This window comes from Camelus bactrianus, chromosome 10, assembly GCF_048773025.1.
Source record: "Camelus bactrianus isolate YW-2024 breed Bactrian camel chromosome 10, ASM4877302v1, whole genome shotgun sequence".
NCBI lineage: Eukaryota > Metazoa > Chordata > Mammalia > Artiodactyla > Camelidae > Camelus > Camelus bactrianus.
Window position 1 is genome coordinate 60,437,157 of NC_133548.1, and position 15,904 is coordinate 60,453,060.

The window sequence follows — 15,904 nt, forward strand, 5'->3', positions numbered from 1 at the left end:
ATAAATTGCCAAACTGATCAAAGAAGGAATCATTTAGCATTGTGATGAGTTTTGATAAAATATGTGTAAACCAAGCTCTAATTCTTTAATTTGGTAACCTTCTTTATTCTGTTTCAGGTAGTAGTTTATTCATTCTTTAGCCCGCTGCACACTCGACAGTAAAGAAAGTCAGATTACTCAAAAAGTAGAGGGTACTCCGGGCTTCCATAGGAAGGATCAAGATACCAGCATACATTGTTTTTTAGGGAAGAGGATGCCTAATAAGATCTGCTATCTGCTACTCGGGGGGGAGGGTATAGCTCAGAGGTAGAGCGCATGCTTAGCATGAACGAGGTCCTGGGTTCAATCCTTCGTACCTCCATTAAATAAATAAGTAAATAAATAAACCTAATTACCTCCCCCCAAAACAAACAAACAAAACCCATAAAAAAAACAAAAACAAAAAAACCCTGCTACTTATTCTCTGGGAAGATGAAGGCACACTGCTTCAACCAGTAAGTACACTTGTGGCATCTAAGGAAAGGTCTGCCCCACTTAAGAGTCATCAAGATGGTAAAGAAGAATATATAGAAATGGTTAAAAATCATATCTAGCACATGGTGATTTTGAAAACCACTTTTTAAATATAAATACATCTTTACATTTGAAGGATAGAAAACAGGAAACCAGATGAGGGATCAGTCACAAAGTATCCGTCGCCGTTGATACAGCATCAAGCAAAACGAAGCACGACCAGATACTGATGGAGTTACCCTATGGTGTGCACTCAGCGACAGCTCCCCAACCACAGCTGGGGTACACGCGCAGCGAGCTTTTCTCTCTGACCCAGCTGTGAAGAGTTGAGACATTGCACAGCAGGAGATGCCTTAGTTAGTTGGGTTGGGTTACTCGGGCTTTTTCAGACATCCTAAAATAGGAAAACATTTTGTCTTTGCCCTTCCAAATCTCTCCCAACCTCATGCCCATTCCCTTCTCAATACCCAGGGAACTTTTACTGCTTACTTGGGATAATTTCTAGATTGGATGAAAGGCAGGATTTCAGAGTCTTGACTAGATGGAGGAAGCAGTAAATCTCGAAACCGTTCTGTCAAAAGAAAAATAAACATCAAGCTATTTAAAAAAAAGCATAAGATCATTTCAAAAAACAATTATTTCCTAGTCTTTAAATTTGTTAACTATTTTAACTACGCAGCTTTTATTAGAAATTTACCCACCATTTTATACACTCTTTAACTACGTCTTTATTTCACTTTAATGACTATGCATATTTTTATGATTAATATATCACAACAACAGCAAATATAAAAATAGAAAGTATTATTAGTATAGGTTAATACTAAAATCTTATAAAGGAAAGGTGAGAAGAAACACATATGACTCATAAGTATACCAAGGAATCCACAATCTCATTAGTAACCTGTGAAATGTGAATTAAAACTACACACCGTAAGATAGCATTCGCATTACGTGGCAGTCAATTGACAGAAATTAATCTCCTAAGACAAAGTGCTAGAGAGGATGTTTATCAGCATAAGTTCTTATATATGTCTGGAGGGAATGAAAGTTGGTGCAATAGCTTTGGAAAACGATTTGGTATTATCTTTTAAGTTTAACCTTTGCATAGCCTATGAGCCAATATTTCCATTCCGAGGTATATATTCTGCAGAAACTTTCATACTGTCTCAGGCAGCAATTAACAGGATATTCAGAGCAGCACTGCTCAGAACGACATAAATGGAAACAACTCAATTGCTAATAACAGTAAATCCATCACTAACTGAAGGAGAGCGGCTTCCACGAAATACTGAAAATCTACACTTGATGACAGCTATCTTCTCCAGGCCACTGAATAGTTAGATGTAAAATGTTTGTGACCACAGTGGTTACAAAGTGGGGCTGAGGCTCAAGATGTAGATTTTATCTTCATATTTATGAAAACATATTGAATCAGATGTTTAACTGACCTCGACTTTGCACTTTGTTTTCACCACCGACAGTTCTTATAACACACTTGGAGAGGAAGTAAGATTCACACAGAGGTGGCTGTACCCTACAGTCCACAGATCCAAGAACGCACTTTATTTTTCTCCTTTAAGCATACCTACTCTTTGAGTCCATATTTTTCAAAATAATTTTATTAACTGACGTACTGCTACTTTTCATCAACAAAACTATTATAATAAAATGACTAGTAAGTTTCTCTGATGATATGACCCTTGCTTTTCAGTCTCCTTTCCAATCGATGTAGTATCCCATTAAATGAGTGATTTGCAGTGTTTCTCTTTTTTCTTTTTTTACCCTCCATTTATCCCTTTCCTAAAATGGGTCTTGAAAAACATAAAGCCGAAGCCCAACGTCAAATGTGCACTCTACACATCAAGTAAAGAACTGTTCACTCAAACAGCTACATTAAATATGATATATCTTTGGATGCTAAGAATTAATATAAATTAAATGTTTACTGAATGATTCCCAAATTGATTTAAATGCAAAGAAAAAAATCATAATTATTAATAAAAACAACCATAATATAACACAGCTACAGTTCTCCACTTACATAATCACAAAGTCCATTTGGTTGTAAATCTGAAAGAAAGCCTCTGGAGATAACACTATATTGATAGCACTAAACCAACAAACCAACCAACAAACAAAAACAACACCCCACACACAGCAAAAGTAGCATATGAAAGAGTGCTCATAAAGCTACCCAAACTATGAAGTCCACAGTTAATAGCCCTACATTTGAAGCATCCTTTAATCTGAGCGTCATAAACGCAAGGACTACCAAGTGAATGTGAAGCCTCCTGAGCAGCTATCGTGACAGTCAAATAAAAGTTCATATATACACAGACAGAAAGCCTACATAGCACCTTAAATTGTGCTTTTTAAAACTTCTGTCTTCATCATTATATTTATAAATTCCTAAATGTGAAAAATGAACTTTATGAAAGTATAATGAATGTCTATTTTTATGAGAATAAAAATAAATGATAAAATTATCCTAAGAAAAATCCAAGTAAAAGAAAAGTTGTTTATAATTCTTACATTAATCCTTTAGTCTCCTAGATTTTGACCATTTAATTAGTATCCCATTCTTTATCTAATGCTAAGGAAAAGACCAAAATATATTGATGTTTCCATTGTTAAGTAGCAGAAATTTTTAAGTAATACTTCTTCTGTTGGAGCAAAATGTCACACCAGATGATCTGCTTTCTCAGTAGGCCCAGAGACTATCTCTAAAGAAAAAGGCAGTCATCCAAAAACTAGAGCTCAGTCCTTTCACAGGGCTTCTGAAAACAATGTCATTAAAGCCACTGAAAAGAACCGGAGGATTTTCTGCAGACTGATATCTTGATGAGCTGACTGATGAGGTGGTAATGTCCGAACATGATTCTCTACCAGTGGGGGACAGATCTTAGTTAACACAAGCTTCTGCAGACTTTCACCCCCTCTTCCTTTCTCCCATTCAATCAACAAACGGATTCTGAGGCTACCAGATCTGGATGACATACTGAGCACAATTACATTAACATGGGGTCTCTGGACAATCAACTGTGAGACAATATTTATTTGAAAGCGAAGGTGAGAAAAACAAAATACTCTTTCCAATTCTAAGTCAAACTTTTCTGTACATTCACTGTAACTCAAGCTCTTTATTTTCCCCTTTGTGGAAAACAGTCAATCTGCAATCCTCCTCAATATGCAGAAGGTAATAAATGCAATAAAAATCTGCATAACAACAAAAATAATATGCAAAAATATTCCTGGAATGAGAAAAAATTAAAATCTTCTCCCTAACACTATTAAAAGAAAGAAGAAAAAAAGAAAACAGCGCAGTTGGCAGGCAGCCTCCAGTCCTCAGATATCAGAGTCTGCCTCAGGTGCAGGGGAAACGCCTTTCCCAGAACAGCTGGAATCCAGTGACTAAACAGAGCAGCCAGGGGTGTTTCAGCTGGACACAGGCAACTCTGATGGGCAGTGTTTGCCCCAGAGCTTCCCATCACTTTGGCTGAGGCTTTGTAGAGACCACATGGTGATTCAGCTTCTTCCTCGACCCAGTCCCACTTAGCTTCCCCCTCCCTTCACAGGTACTGATCCCTGAAACTCATTTTACATCCACAAATTACTCCTCAAAGTCAGTTTCTGGTGAACCCAACCTGCAACAGGACAGACCTCCACTTTGTACTCAGAGATCCTGTCACGTTCTTAGTTTCTACTGGGCGAGATGCATGTGTGTGTAGTTAAGTCAGAATAAATCATTTCCTTTCTAGTCCTTTCCAGAAGTAACATAACTAACACCTTCACTGCAAGTACAAAAGTTCATTGTTAAGAAGAAATGCTCTCAGAAACGCCCTCAGACATGCATACTTTGGAACAAGTAATATCATCTAATCTGGGCTGATGGTGGAAGAAATAAACAAGTGGCCCTTCAGGCCATGTGGTGTACTAGCCAGCTGCACCATGCCCCGTCCTGCAGTCCATGAGATGCACACAGCCATCAAGCCTTCAGGTGACAGTGTCAGTGGGAAATGTAGAAAATTATAATTTACACTGATATGAAAAATATATAGGAAATAGAGGTTAAACATTCAAAAATATATAGAGTAGACTGGACACCCTTATAGTCCTTTATTATGAAATATAATAAATCAATTCAACAGTAATAAACCAAGAAAAGATAATGATTAATAAAAAAGTAAATGTTAAATTCATTTGCTTTTTTCAAGAAAGTTGGTGATGAGCATGTAACCTGAACAAAATGTTTGTCAATATTCGTCATCCACGCTGGAAGCCATCACGATTTCACTGAACACACGAACACTGCTGATGATGAATCAGCTTCTACTTCAAAAGTTATTCATTATTTTAAGAAAACAATGCCCAGTGATGGTAATTTAACACAAATATACAGAAGGTGCAGGAGGATCAATGCCATGGAAAAAGAAGTAACTTGACAATAACTGGGATCCAGGTGGCCTGGTCTTTGTGCAGTGCCAAGTTAAAGACTGGCTATTCATCCAAAGACAATAGGGCAATTCCAACTTCATAGGATTGCTCAAAAATAAACCATTAATACACAGGAAGGTGAGTAGGAGTGAGAAGAGAGTACATTTTAAGTGTCCATAAACATCTTTTAAAAATTTTTAAATTTTATTTATTTATTTTTTTATTGAAGTATAGTCAATCACAATGTGTCTATTTCTGGTGCACAGCACAATGCCCTAGTCATGCATATACATACATATTTTCGTTTTCATTTTTCTTCATTAAAGATTATTACAAGATATTGAGCATAGTTTCCTGTGCTATACAGAAGAAACTATTTTTTATCTATTTTTTTATATAGTGGCTAACATTTATCAATCTCAAACTCCCAAATTTATCCATTCCCACCTCCTTTCCCCAGTAGCCATGAGATTGTTTACTATGTCTGAGAGTCTTTCTGTTTTGCAGATGACTTCATAGTATCTTTTAAACTCTCTTACACTCCTTCCACTGATGGTCTATGTCAACATCCTCTACTGCAAGGCAACGTTTAACCCCCAAGGATCTCCTGTTACTATTTTCAAGTTTAGAGGAATAGGTACTTGTATCACTTTTTTTTTCTCTCCTATCTTTCCTTTCTACATTCAATTTTCTGTTCTTCTCACTCTTTTTTTTTTTTTAATGAAACTCAATCCCTTCCAATGAAAATTCCTCTCTCTCACTTCTCTAGTCATTTTCTACCCATCCCCTTTACTGTATCACAAAAACCCAAAAAGAGTCCAAAATACATCCTTCTCTTTGGAAAGGGAATTGCACAGAAGAAAGCAAGTTGGTCAAGCCCAGGTTCTGGTTCGTGAGGTAGGCGCTGGGGGTGAGGTCTTCAAACACGTACACTTCCACAATTTTTATAGAATTACAAAAGCATGGGGTCTGCCTATTGCAGTTAAAGAAGAAACAATGGCATGGATGAAGAAGTAAATTTAAGACTAGCAGTAAGACATGAGAAATATTTCTTTCTACCTAAAAGTACAAGAGTAAATTAAGACAAAAATAATATAAAGGAGGGAGAAGCAGGAGATTCTATTAATAATGGGATTCTGACAGTGCTGAGTATGTTTATTCCTGTCATGCATTCTGGAATTAGGGTGGATTCAGGGACCCACTGGGCTTATCATGACACAGACTAAAGTCAAACAGTATGGAGATTCCTCAAAAGACTAGGAATAGACTTACCATATGACCCAGGAATCCCGCTCCTGGGCATATATCCAGAAGGAACCCTACTTCAAAATGACACCTGCATCCCAATGTCCATAGCAGCACTATTTACAATAGCCAAGACATGGAAACAGCCTAAATGTCCATCAACAGATGACTGGATAAAGAAGAGGTGGTATATTTATACAATAGAATACTACTCAGCCATAAAAACCGACAACATAACACCATTTGCAGCAACATGGATGCTCCTGGAGAATGTCATTCTAAGTGAAGTAAGCCAGAAAGAGAAAGAAAAATAACATATGAGATCACTCATAAGTGGAATCTAAAAAAAAACCAAAAAGCAAAAAAACAAAACATAAATACAAAACAGAAACAGACTCATAGACACAGAATACAAACCTGTGGTTGCCAAGGGGGCGGAGGGTGGGAAGGGATAGACTGGAATTTCAAAATTGTAGAATAGATAAACAAGATTATACTGCATAGCACAGGGAAATATATACAAGATCTTATGGTAGCTCACAGAGAAAAAAATGTGACAATGAATATATACATATGTTCATGTATAACTGAAAAATTGTGCTCTACACTGGAATTTGACACAACATTGTAAAATGATCATAAATCAATAAAAAATGTTAAAAAAAAAAACTTCATTAACTTCCCGTAAGACCTTACTGTTATTGGTCTACTACAGTAATATTTTATTTCCTCAGGAAACAGTGTCACATTAGAGTTAACGTTTCATTCCCCCAGAGTTGAATATTTCTCTTCCACCCATGCACAGTCAACCCGTCCAAAGGGCCGCAGAGTAACAGGGTCATTTTACAGTTTTACACTTGACACGTTGAAGGGTTGTTCTCAGAGGGACTGGACTATCCCCTTATTAAAGGAGTTCAGAATCTATAAACTGACTCAAATCTGGGAACTGGATGAAGGGCTGTGACTCTTACTGAGATGATTCAGGTCATGCTTCTGTTTGCCAATCCCTGAATTTTCTTTTCATTTGTACAAATCAAGTAAAACTTTACGAGGCTGCCCATATATTTGTGTCCTAAGGACACCATGGTCAGTTAGTCAACACCAAAGATCTCAACAGGTCAGTCCATTCTGAACACTATTCCAGCCATGCTGCCAATAATGGTAGCCACACTCATCTTGGCTTTATCAGTTACGTGCTGCCCCTTAACCCTTGCCTCTCAGGGACCTCATCAGCTCCAGAGCTCAAGGAGCCCACTTCAGTGACAGCCTCTCTCATTAGTCATTCTCGGCCTGCAAACTGTCACCAGAGAGCCTTTCAAAGCTTCGAGAATGCCTATCACAATGTATTTCTCAAAGCTGCAGTGGAAGAGTCCTTTACATGAATCCAGTTAAGGGGTTCATAGTCATCATATATAAGAAGTTCTCTCTTGCTTTCCAGTCTCTCTAAGGTGTTGGATAACTTCATCCACAATATATCTAGGAAGTCTATAGGCATGTATACCAAAGAGTCAAGAAAAAAAAAATGTTTAAGATTTGAAACAGGAGGTTAAAAGGCATTAACTTTTATTTCACCTATATCTTGTTTGTATTTTTAAGAGAACTTATGTAGGAGTAATAGCTTTTAAAAAGATAGATATGTATACTATCACACACACACACACACACACCCCTTCAAGGGCATTTGTCATTCACACACCCTACATTACAGTTTTTGTAACACTGTCCCCTTTTCTACCTCCTGAGGAAGACACAACACTGATGCAGAAGCAGCGTGCACACACACACGCACACATATATGCACATGCTGCTTAAAAGAGAAGGTACGAATTAATTTTTCCCAAAGCATTTGGGAAGTACTATTTAAATATACAACCAAAATTTGTACATCTAATTTTTTTTTTTAGCAAACATTTGTGATCACGTACTAAAAATCAGGCACCCAGTTGGATCTTCAATAAACTAAAGGTCTAGTAAGGAAGACGTGTGTTATCAAAAGCTATGTACCCTGCAAATAAATGCATACTCCAAATATCCAGAAAAACAGAACCACCAACTCTGCCTGGATACACTGGTAACAGAAAGCAAAAGAAGCAGGGAGGTTTTATGAAAAGGTGAAACGAACCAAAAAAGAAGTCCTTCTAATCCAAGATGCCAGACGAAGCAAATAATTTTGCTAGTATTTTTGTTGACTTCTACATAACCTTTAATGACAGAGGGTTTTAAATTGAGAGTAAAACTAACACTTTGAGCCCAGTGAACTTTTATCAGCTAAATCACACTTTATTCATTCTTCACTCTCTCAACAAACTTCTATTAAGGACCTATTGTTTGTCACACACTATGAAGAAAACAAATTCTTATTCTCAAGGGCAGCCCCTTTTATCACAAGAAATGCCAGGACAACAAAAGAACGGCAATGCTATTACAGCGCGACGGTGTTCAGGGCAGGCCGCCCCAGAACTTGCCACTTTGGTATGTGGATTATTTCAAGCTAAAGACAATCAAGTCCCAACTGACTCAGGAGGAGCTTTTTACCCTCCCCTTAACTGCCTAGAAGGATTTAGATAAAGGGCCTTACTAGGAAGAGCTATTACCAGAGATAACTTTTTACATCAAAAAGATTTATCTGCATGGCATGGAAAACATTTCCTTACCAAACATTTGCTATTCCCATCTTTCCGTGAATTACCTTCCTCCCCTTTGAAGATACCTGGTGATGGCTTACAAGCCTCAAGTGCTTGACTGCCAGGGAGCCTCATATCTTTGGGGTTCCCATACGTAACTAAATTAAATTTGGTTTTTTTTCCTTGTTATGCCAATTTAATTATTAGGCCAGCCAAAGAACTTAGAAGGTAAGAAGGAAACAGTTTTCCTCCCCCTATCTATTTGAAAAAGAAATGAGAATATAATTACAAAATTACTTAAAGAGGGAAAGCTGTTCCCCCAGGGATTCAAAGAAATTAATGGTGTGTCAAAATTCAGTGTTTAATTTTCCTTAGGAAAAAAAAAATATGCACACTAATCTTAGGAAAAACAAATTACTTCAAAAAATGAGAATTAAAAGGCAGATTTCCAGTAGTCCATCCAAACCAACCAGAAAGTTACAGACTATAAATTTTCCTTTCCTGAAAAGTTTAATTTCAAGTGAATGTTCTTTATTACCATGGTAACTCAGTCCTGAGTAACAATAGTTGCTATATAAAATACTGCTTTCAAAGCAACATCAAAGGCATTCAAATTAATACTATTTTAGATAAATCAGAAAATCTAGTTGTAGAGGCAAGACTATTTTCCCATTAAAGATATAGACAAATCTTCTGTTGATAAAATTCAAAATGGAAATGGACTGCAATTCTAGAGATTAAGAAAACCCAATCAGCGGCATGGCCTGGTTATATAAAACTACATCTCTACAAATATCCCCATGTCAAAGGGATATTAAAAAAAAAAAACCCCAAAAACAGAATCCTATACTTGTCTTATCCAAGGGGGAAGAAAAACAAGCCCACATGGGCAACTCAGAAGATGAGAACACAGAGCACAATATAAACAACCAGAGTCCATAAAGGAACCAGTCCCCTGAAAGGAGCTAGAGAGAAAGCCACCACTAAAATCCCACACTTGGCATTTATCTTCCACAATATTCCCTGTGAGTTTTTCCCAGCTATCCCCAAATTAATCTGTTACCATTCTTACTTGATGTGCAATTAAATTACCCTCATTTTAAGGTATATTTTTCTGGAAAGAATCACCAACTTTACATCAGCAACGGGCGGGGAAATGAGACGACTGCACCAACGCCACACATTGTAGGTGAGGAGACTCAAAGCCAGACTGGCTGACGGACTGGCCCGGGGCCATATGGCTAGCAAGAGCCAAACAGATTTAAAAAACGGAAACAAAAAGAGAAACAGAAACAACCCTCCCTCCAAAAAAGAAAAACACTCATAGTGGAGTGTTCCTCCTCCTGCATCATACGGCTTCTGCCTCATTCTCAGGAGAGAAAATCCTGTCCTCTCTTTTCTCCCCTCCTCCCTCCCTTTTCTTCTTGCCTGAGGATTACATAATAGGAGAAAAATGCACCAGGGTCCTGTACAGTTTGTCTGCCTCCACACCTGGTGCCTTCAACAGTGTAAGGTCTGCAGGTAGGCAAAGAGGCATTACACAAAGGAAAACTATTTAACAGATCCTTTTATTTTCAGGGCAAACCCAGTGATAAAAGTCTATTCCTTTAATATTCATTATTCCAGTTCCTACTTGTTAAACATACTATTTTTTTTTTTAAAAAAAAAATCAAAAGCTGCTTTTGAAAGAACTGCAAACAGACTTCTTGGCCTCTAAATACATCAATGAATCAATGTCTATAACTGACTTTCTTATAAAATATAAATTCTCTTCTATTGCCACAGAGTCGAAACTCCAAAAATTGACAGGATGAAAGAAAAAAAAAAAAAAAAAGAACAGAGATTCAAGGAAAGTGAAAGCAAGTAACAGAGGGATTTTTAGATGCACACATTATTGTTACTAAGCTTTCCACAATCTACCTCTTAAGGCAAATGTTTTCTTTTCATTTGTCACAGCAAATGTGCTTTTTTGACAATGTTGGCATTCAACAAAAGAAACACCTCAAAGTGATCAAGGCTCAGCTTGATACTAATTCAGTCCCTGCTTTCTGCACAAACTCTGAACACCCCCTGGGCATATATTCAAGAAGGAATAGGCAATTTTATCCAAGACCCAGAGAAACTGAAGGTTTTATTCTTTCTAATGTTTTTATGAAGTTCTAACCTAAAACCCTGGGCAACAAAATTAATGGTATGAAATATATGGTCCTTTGAAATCTATCAAAACCAACTGTGCCCAGGGAGACTTCTCTGTTCTTAACCACAGGACCTCCTGGTCAAAGACCAAGTATGTGAAATGATGGATTAGGAAACAGCAACAAGCAAATATTCAAATTCACTTCCTTCGTCAGGTTGTTTCAATGGACAAATACGGGTTTTCCTCCACTTCTCCGGTTTTCTTTGGCATGTGCATCCCCCACACTGGGGTTGCTGCCTGTCCATTTAACTAAGCCCTGTCCAAAATTTCAGGGCCAACTCAGATTCCCATTTCTTGAAGACACCTTCACCAACTATGCCTCCTAGTATTAATTTTGTTTTTATTTTTATTTTCAGCGTAATTAGGTTAGGTGCTGGAGCAGAGGTTCCCAATCTCCTGTGGACTACAGAATCAAGTTCAATTTGTTTGGCTTGGTGTTCAATATTCTTTAAAAAAACTGGCTCCTACAAACAGCCTTATCTCCTAATATTTCTAACTGTGAACTCTAAGCTCAGCTATGTCATCATCTTACTGTTTGCTAACAACACCATGCCTTTTATGGCAATGTAATCCTCCTTCCTAAGTGCCCTTTTCTGCCTAGAAAGCTCCTATTTTAACCTCTGTGTTCCAGCTCAAACATGTCTTACCACGCCTACATAAATTTCCTGATTTCCTGTGGCAGAGTAAGTTGCATCTTCTTAAAGAACCCTAATCACATATTCTTGAGAGTAAAACGTCAATATTTTGCATCCTCACCAGCAACAGATATTATCAACAAAGAAAATATTTGTTAATTGAGAGGTGAAATAAGTATTATGGCTATTCTAATTAACATTTATTTGAATATTATTATGATTTACTCTGTTTACAGAATATATCCATCTATTTTTTTCAGTTTATTTCTTATTTAAAGGAGCTCTTTATATATGGAAGGTATTAGTGTGCATTTGCTGTAAGTATTGTTGTTGTTGTTGTTGTTCAATTCCCTTTTATTTTTTGGCATGATTTAAAAGTTTTGTGTCGTTAAATCTACTTACTTCTCTCTGTGAGTTCTTCCATAATAGAGTGGCCTTTCACAAGGAGACTTTATTTTCTGTATTTTCTTCTGACACCTTTACAGATTAACTTCTTTACCTTAAAGCACGTAACCTATCTGGAAGTAATTTCTGGTCACCTAAAGATTTAATTTTTTATAGTTAAGTGCCACATGCTTTAACTGTTTAAAAACTAACACTTCATATTGATTTATGGCACTTCTCTTTTTCATATGATATGTATTTTCATGTATTAAAGGGTCTGTTTCTAGGCTATTGTCCTTTGTGAATACATTTCTTGTCTCTTTTGCTCTAGTACCACAGTGCTTAAACTACTTGAACTTTATAGGAGGTAGTGTAATAAATTAGCACATACTTTAGCATAAGCTGAGCCTGAGTTCAAATCTCAACTCATCCACTTAATAGCTTCATGTTCCTGGGCACATTATTTAGCCCTGTGAATTCTTAGTTTGTTTGTAAAACTCATTTCACTTTATGTTTTCATAGAGCCAGTCCTATCTTGTTATTCAAATTTTTTCTAGATTTTCTTGTTACTCATTTTTAATTGTTTTCTTCTACTTTCTTCAAATAATTAATATCACTTTTTATTTTGAGTTCTGATTTTAATTGAAATTATATCAAGCCTATAAATCATTTTGGGAAGAATTAACAGTTTTAAATATTTTGCTTTTATAGCTACAAAAACTGCACGTTCCTCTCAAATGTTCTATTCTTTAAAGAAATCTTTAATTGTCTTTATATCACTTGATTCTCAACTCTCATCAAAGTTACATCGATTTTTTTCCTTTGTGACTTCTTTTTAATATGAAAAAAACAGTAAACACCAAATAGATGCCTCTGACAGGTTTAGGATCTTTTTTTTTTAGAAGTTTATATTATATAAGCCAATGCCTCTAGCAAAATAAACAAACAAGTAAATATAATATGGAGTAAATACAATTAAGAACCTCTTTGTAAAAGATGATTTGAAAAATCTTGCCTCTGTTTCTGCTCTGTGGAAAAAGCAAGAATGAGTATTTGTTTACGTAAATTCATTCCCAGGCCTAGAAAAAGATAACGTCCCATTTCTACTGGGTTTCCTTCTTAACCCTGGTGGTCTATTTCACTCCGCTGGCTGCCAGCTTTGATAGTCTGTACGGCTGAGCGCTGTATCTCAACCAGCAAAAACACAGCATTCCAAACCACCACTGAGCAGGCCGCCATTCCAGCGTCAACAAAACATTTTCACTGTTATGGTGAAAGTGTAATGCCAGAGGAATACATCACAGATAAGAAGTAGCTAGGGGAAGAAAGGATGATAAATCACTTGACTATTCCTGAATGACAGTCTAACCCTTAAAACGTGTTTTCTTATTTGCTTCAATCAGAGACATCCCTTTCTGCTAGGTAGCGTCACTGCAAACACCGGGATATGCCAAGTTCTCTACGTGTATCTTCTCTCCTTCCTCTTCCTTCCTAATGATATTGACAGCTACATCCCAAAACATATGACTAGTTTCTCAACAGAGTGCCAACGAAAAATAAGATCAACTATTTTTAAGTTCTTGCACGCTGCTGCAGACCATCTTAACTCTTCCTCACTTACTTTATTACCTACTCACATGTGTTTCTTGGGGCTCCTTGGCATTCCATGTCCATTATTTAACTGTCCCTTCCAAATTCTCTCAATATCTCATTTCATGGAAGAGCTTAGTCCTCCTACTCCATTTATATCTGTTTATGAAATCCCACCCTCCTCCTTCGTTCAAAATCGTATTAAGAGCAAGAGCGTTTTTACTAGACTCTCTTCCCAAAGTTCCCTTACCCAATTACCTTTGAATCCGTGGAAGCTAAGTATATTCCTTTGTCATGAACATACTTACTGTCTTAGGTAGGTTCGTTTGGATGACATCAAAGAAACTTGTCTATATGATTATAACCCATTAAGTTACAATTTTGCTTTAAAAATCACATTTTTTTTAGAGAACAGGAACTATATTCATTTAGCCTCCTTTATAAAGTGCATAGCAATCACATCAAACAAATGAGTACTTAAAAATGTTCCTCATGGTAATGATAATGGCACAAAATCCTTGTCTTTCTGGCTTAGGAATTATTTAGTCCATTAACACCAGATCAGTTTGGCAAAACAACATATTCCTTCTTGACCACCCAGTACATTATTGTCATATTTTTGACACTGCTTAAGAAATTACGTTACTAAGGAAATTCTTCACTATTCCTATTTCCTTTGTTATTATATAATAAAATCAAGCAGAAAATAGTAGATAACAGAGAATCCAAACTTAGGAACAAAATACTTCAGAATAAAAACATAACAATCCATGCAAACAAACCACTTTGAATGATGACTCTACTTCTAAGTCCAGAAATTGTACAATTTGCTTACTTTCAAAATGAAAAAGCAACATTTTTTTATTGGATGGAAAACAAAAATTTTGTACTTTCCCTATCTTTGGGGTTGTAAAAGGACTGAACTGGAATAAAACTTAATGAGTAGTGAATTGCAATCATTTACTAAGTAGTCTCTGTATTTTCTGTGGCATTATAAGTGAGCTGTCATCTCCTGAAAAATGACAGCATAGATTTCATGTTCATAAACTGAGAAACCAAGGGGAGAACAATTTATCCTCTCCCCTGAGAACAGATGGGCATTTAAATTGTAATACGAATTTCTCCTTTCGCTGATAGAAAAACTTCCTTGAATTGTGAGGCTATGAAATATGGAATCTAACCACAGCTCATATTTATTGAATGATTTATTGCATTATGATAGCAAATGAGTTATGTTAAATTCCATTTAATTAACTAATTGAATGTCCTCAATGATTTCTACAGAGACTCACATGAGGCTGGAGTTGGCAATGTTTCATTATACACCATAATACATACTTTAAAACATTATATGTTAATCCTCATTCTGCCCACATCTACCTAGACAGGTATATAAGTAATTGCACATGTATTTGCTACACATCTCCCACTGCTAGTAACAGGCAAATCAGTATAAAGTCAATCACTTGCAGAATTCAGGGGGAATTTAGAAATTGGAAGAATTTAGAAATAGGCCTATTTGCTATGTGCTTTTTTTGTACCCTCACTCTCTCTACTTATTGGTCTCTGTTTTACTCAGTAGTTCACAGCAATCTGTACCATCCCCAAACTTCTTCCCGGAGTTTTCCAAAAAACATGATTTTTATAAGGTAAAGCAGTAACCCCCCCTCCCCAACAATTACTGTTCGGTCTCATCCCCCTGGCCACCAGAGATCATCCCCTCCCGGAAGCTTTTATCTCCTCAGCCTCCTTGACACTCTGATGAATCTCTGATTTGGTGTCTTTCCTTCTCACCTCATCTTTCTCTTTTCCAATCTGTACACAACCAGCATGGGGACCCATGTATAGTACAAATTTGGTTTCAGTTCCTGTTTAAAACCGTTCAATTTTTTACTAACATCTTTATGGTAAAGACCAAGCTATGCAGCAATTCCTGCCAGCTCCCTCATAACATGACCTCTGGATGCCACCCTGCCTGCCCTCCAGCAGCAAGACATTCTCCTGACACTCCATGACAATTCACCCTTCTTGAGTATTACTCAAGCTATTTTTCTCCCTGGAATAACCTCCCACTCTGGACAAATTCTGTTTATCCCTAACACTCATTTTGGCCTAGAAAGTCTCCCAAATACCCCTCCCAATGCATCTGCGTCCTCTGTTTTGGTGGACACGGACTGCATTTGTTTATGTGTGGGACGCCTGTCCCTCCTGCTTGATTTTTCATGAAGCAGAGGATGTGTCGCCTGCTTTCCTTCCTTCCTTCCTTTCCTCCTTCCTTC

At 36.9% G+C, this 15,904-nt stretch overlaps 1 protein-coding gene across 5 annotated transcripts in view; it reads right to left on the minus strand.

Annotated features, from left to right (window-relative positions):
• The window catches only part of NOX4 (NADPH oxidase 4), a 134,173-nt gene that overhangs the window by 38,719 nt on the left and 79,550 nt on the right, over positions 1–15,904 (minus strand). For all 5 annotated transcript variants that reach the window (XM_045509000.2, XM_045509001.2, XM_010973374.3 and 2 more), the window contains one exon: positions 1,003–1,084. In XM_045509000.2, the coding sequence (XP_045364956.2) occupies positions 1,003–1,084 (82 nt within the window). The remainder of the gene's footprint in view (positions 1–1,002; positions 1,085–15,904) is intronic.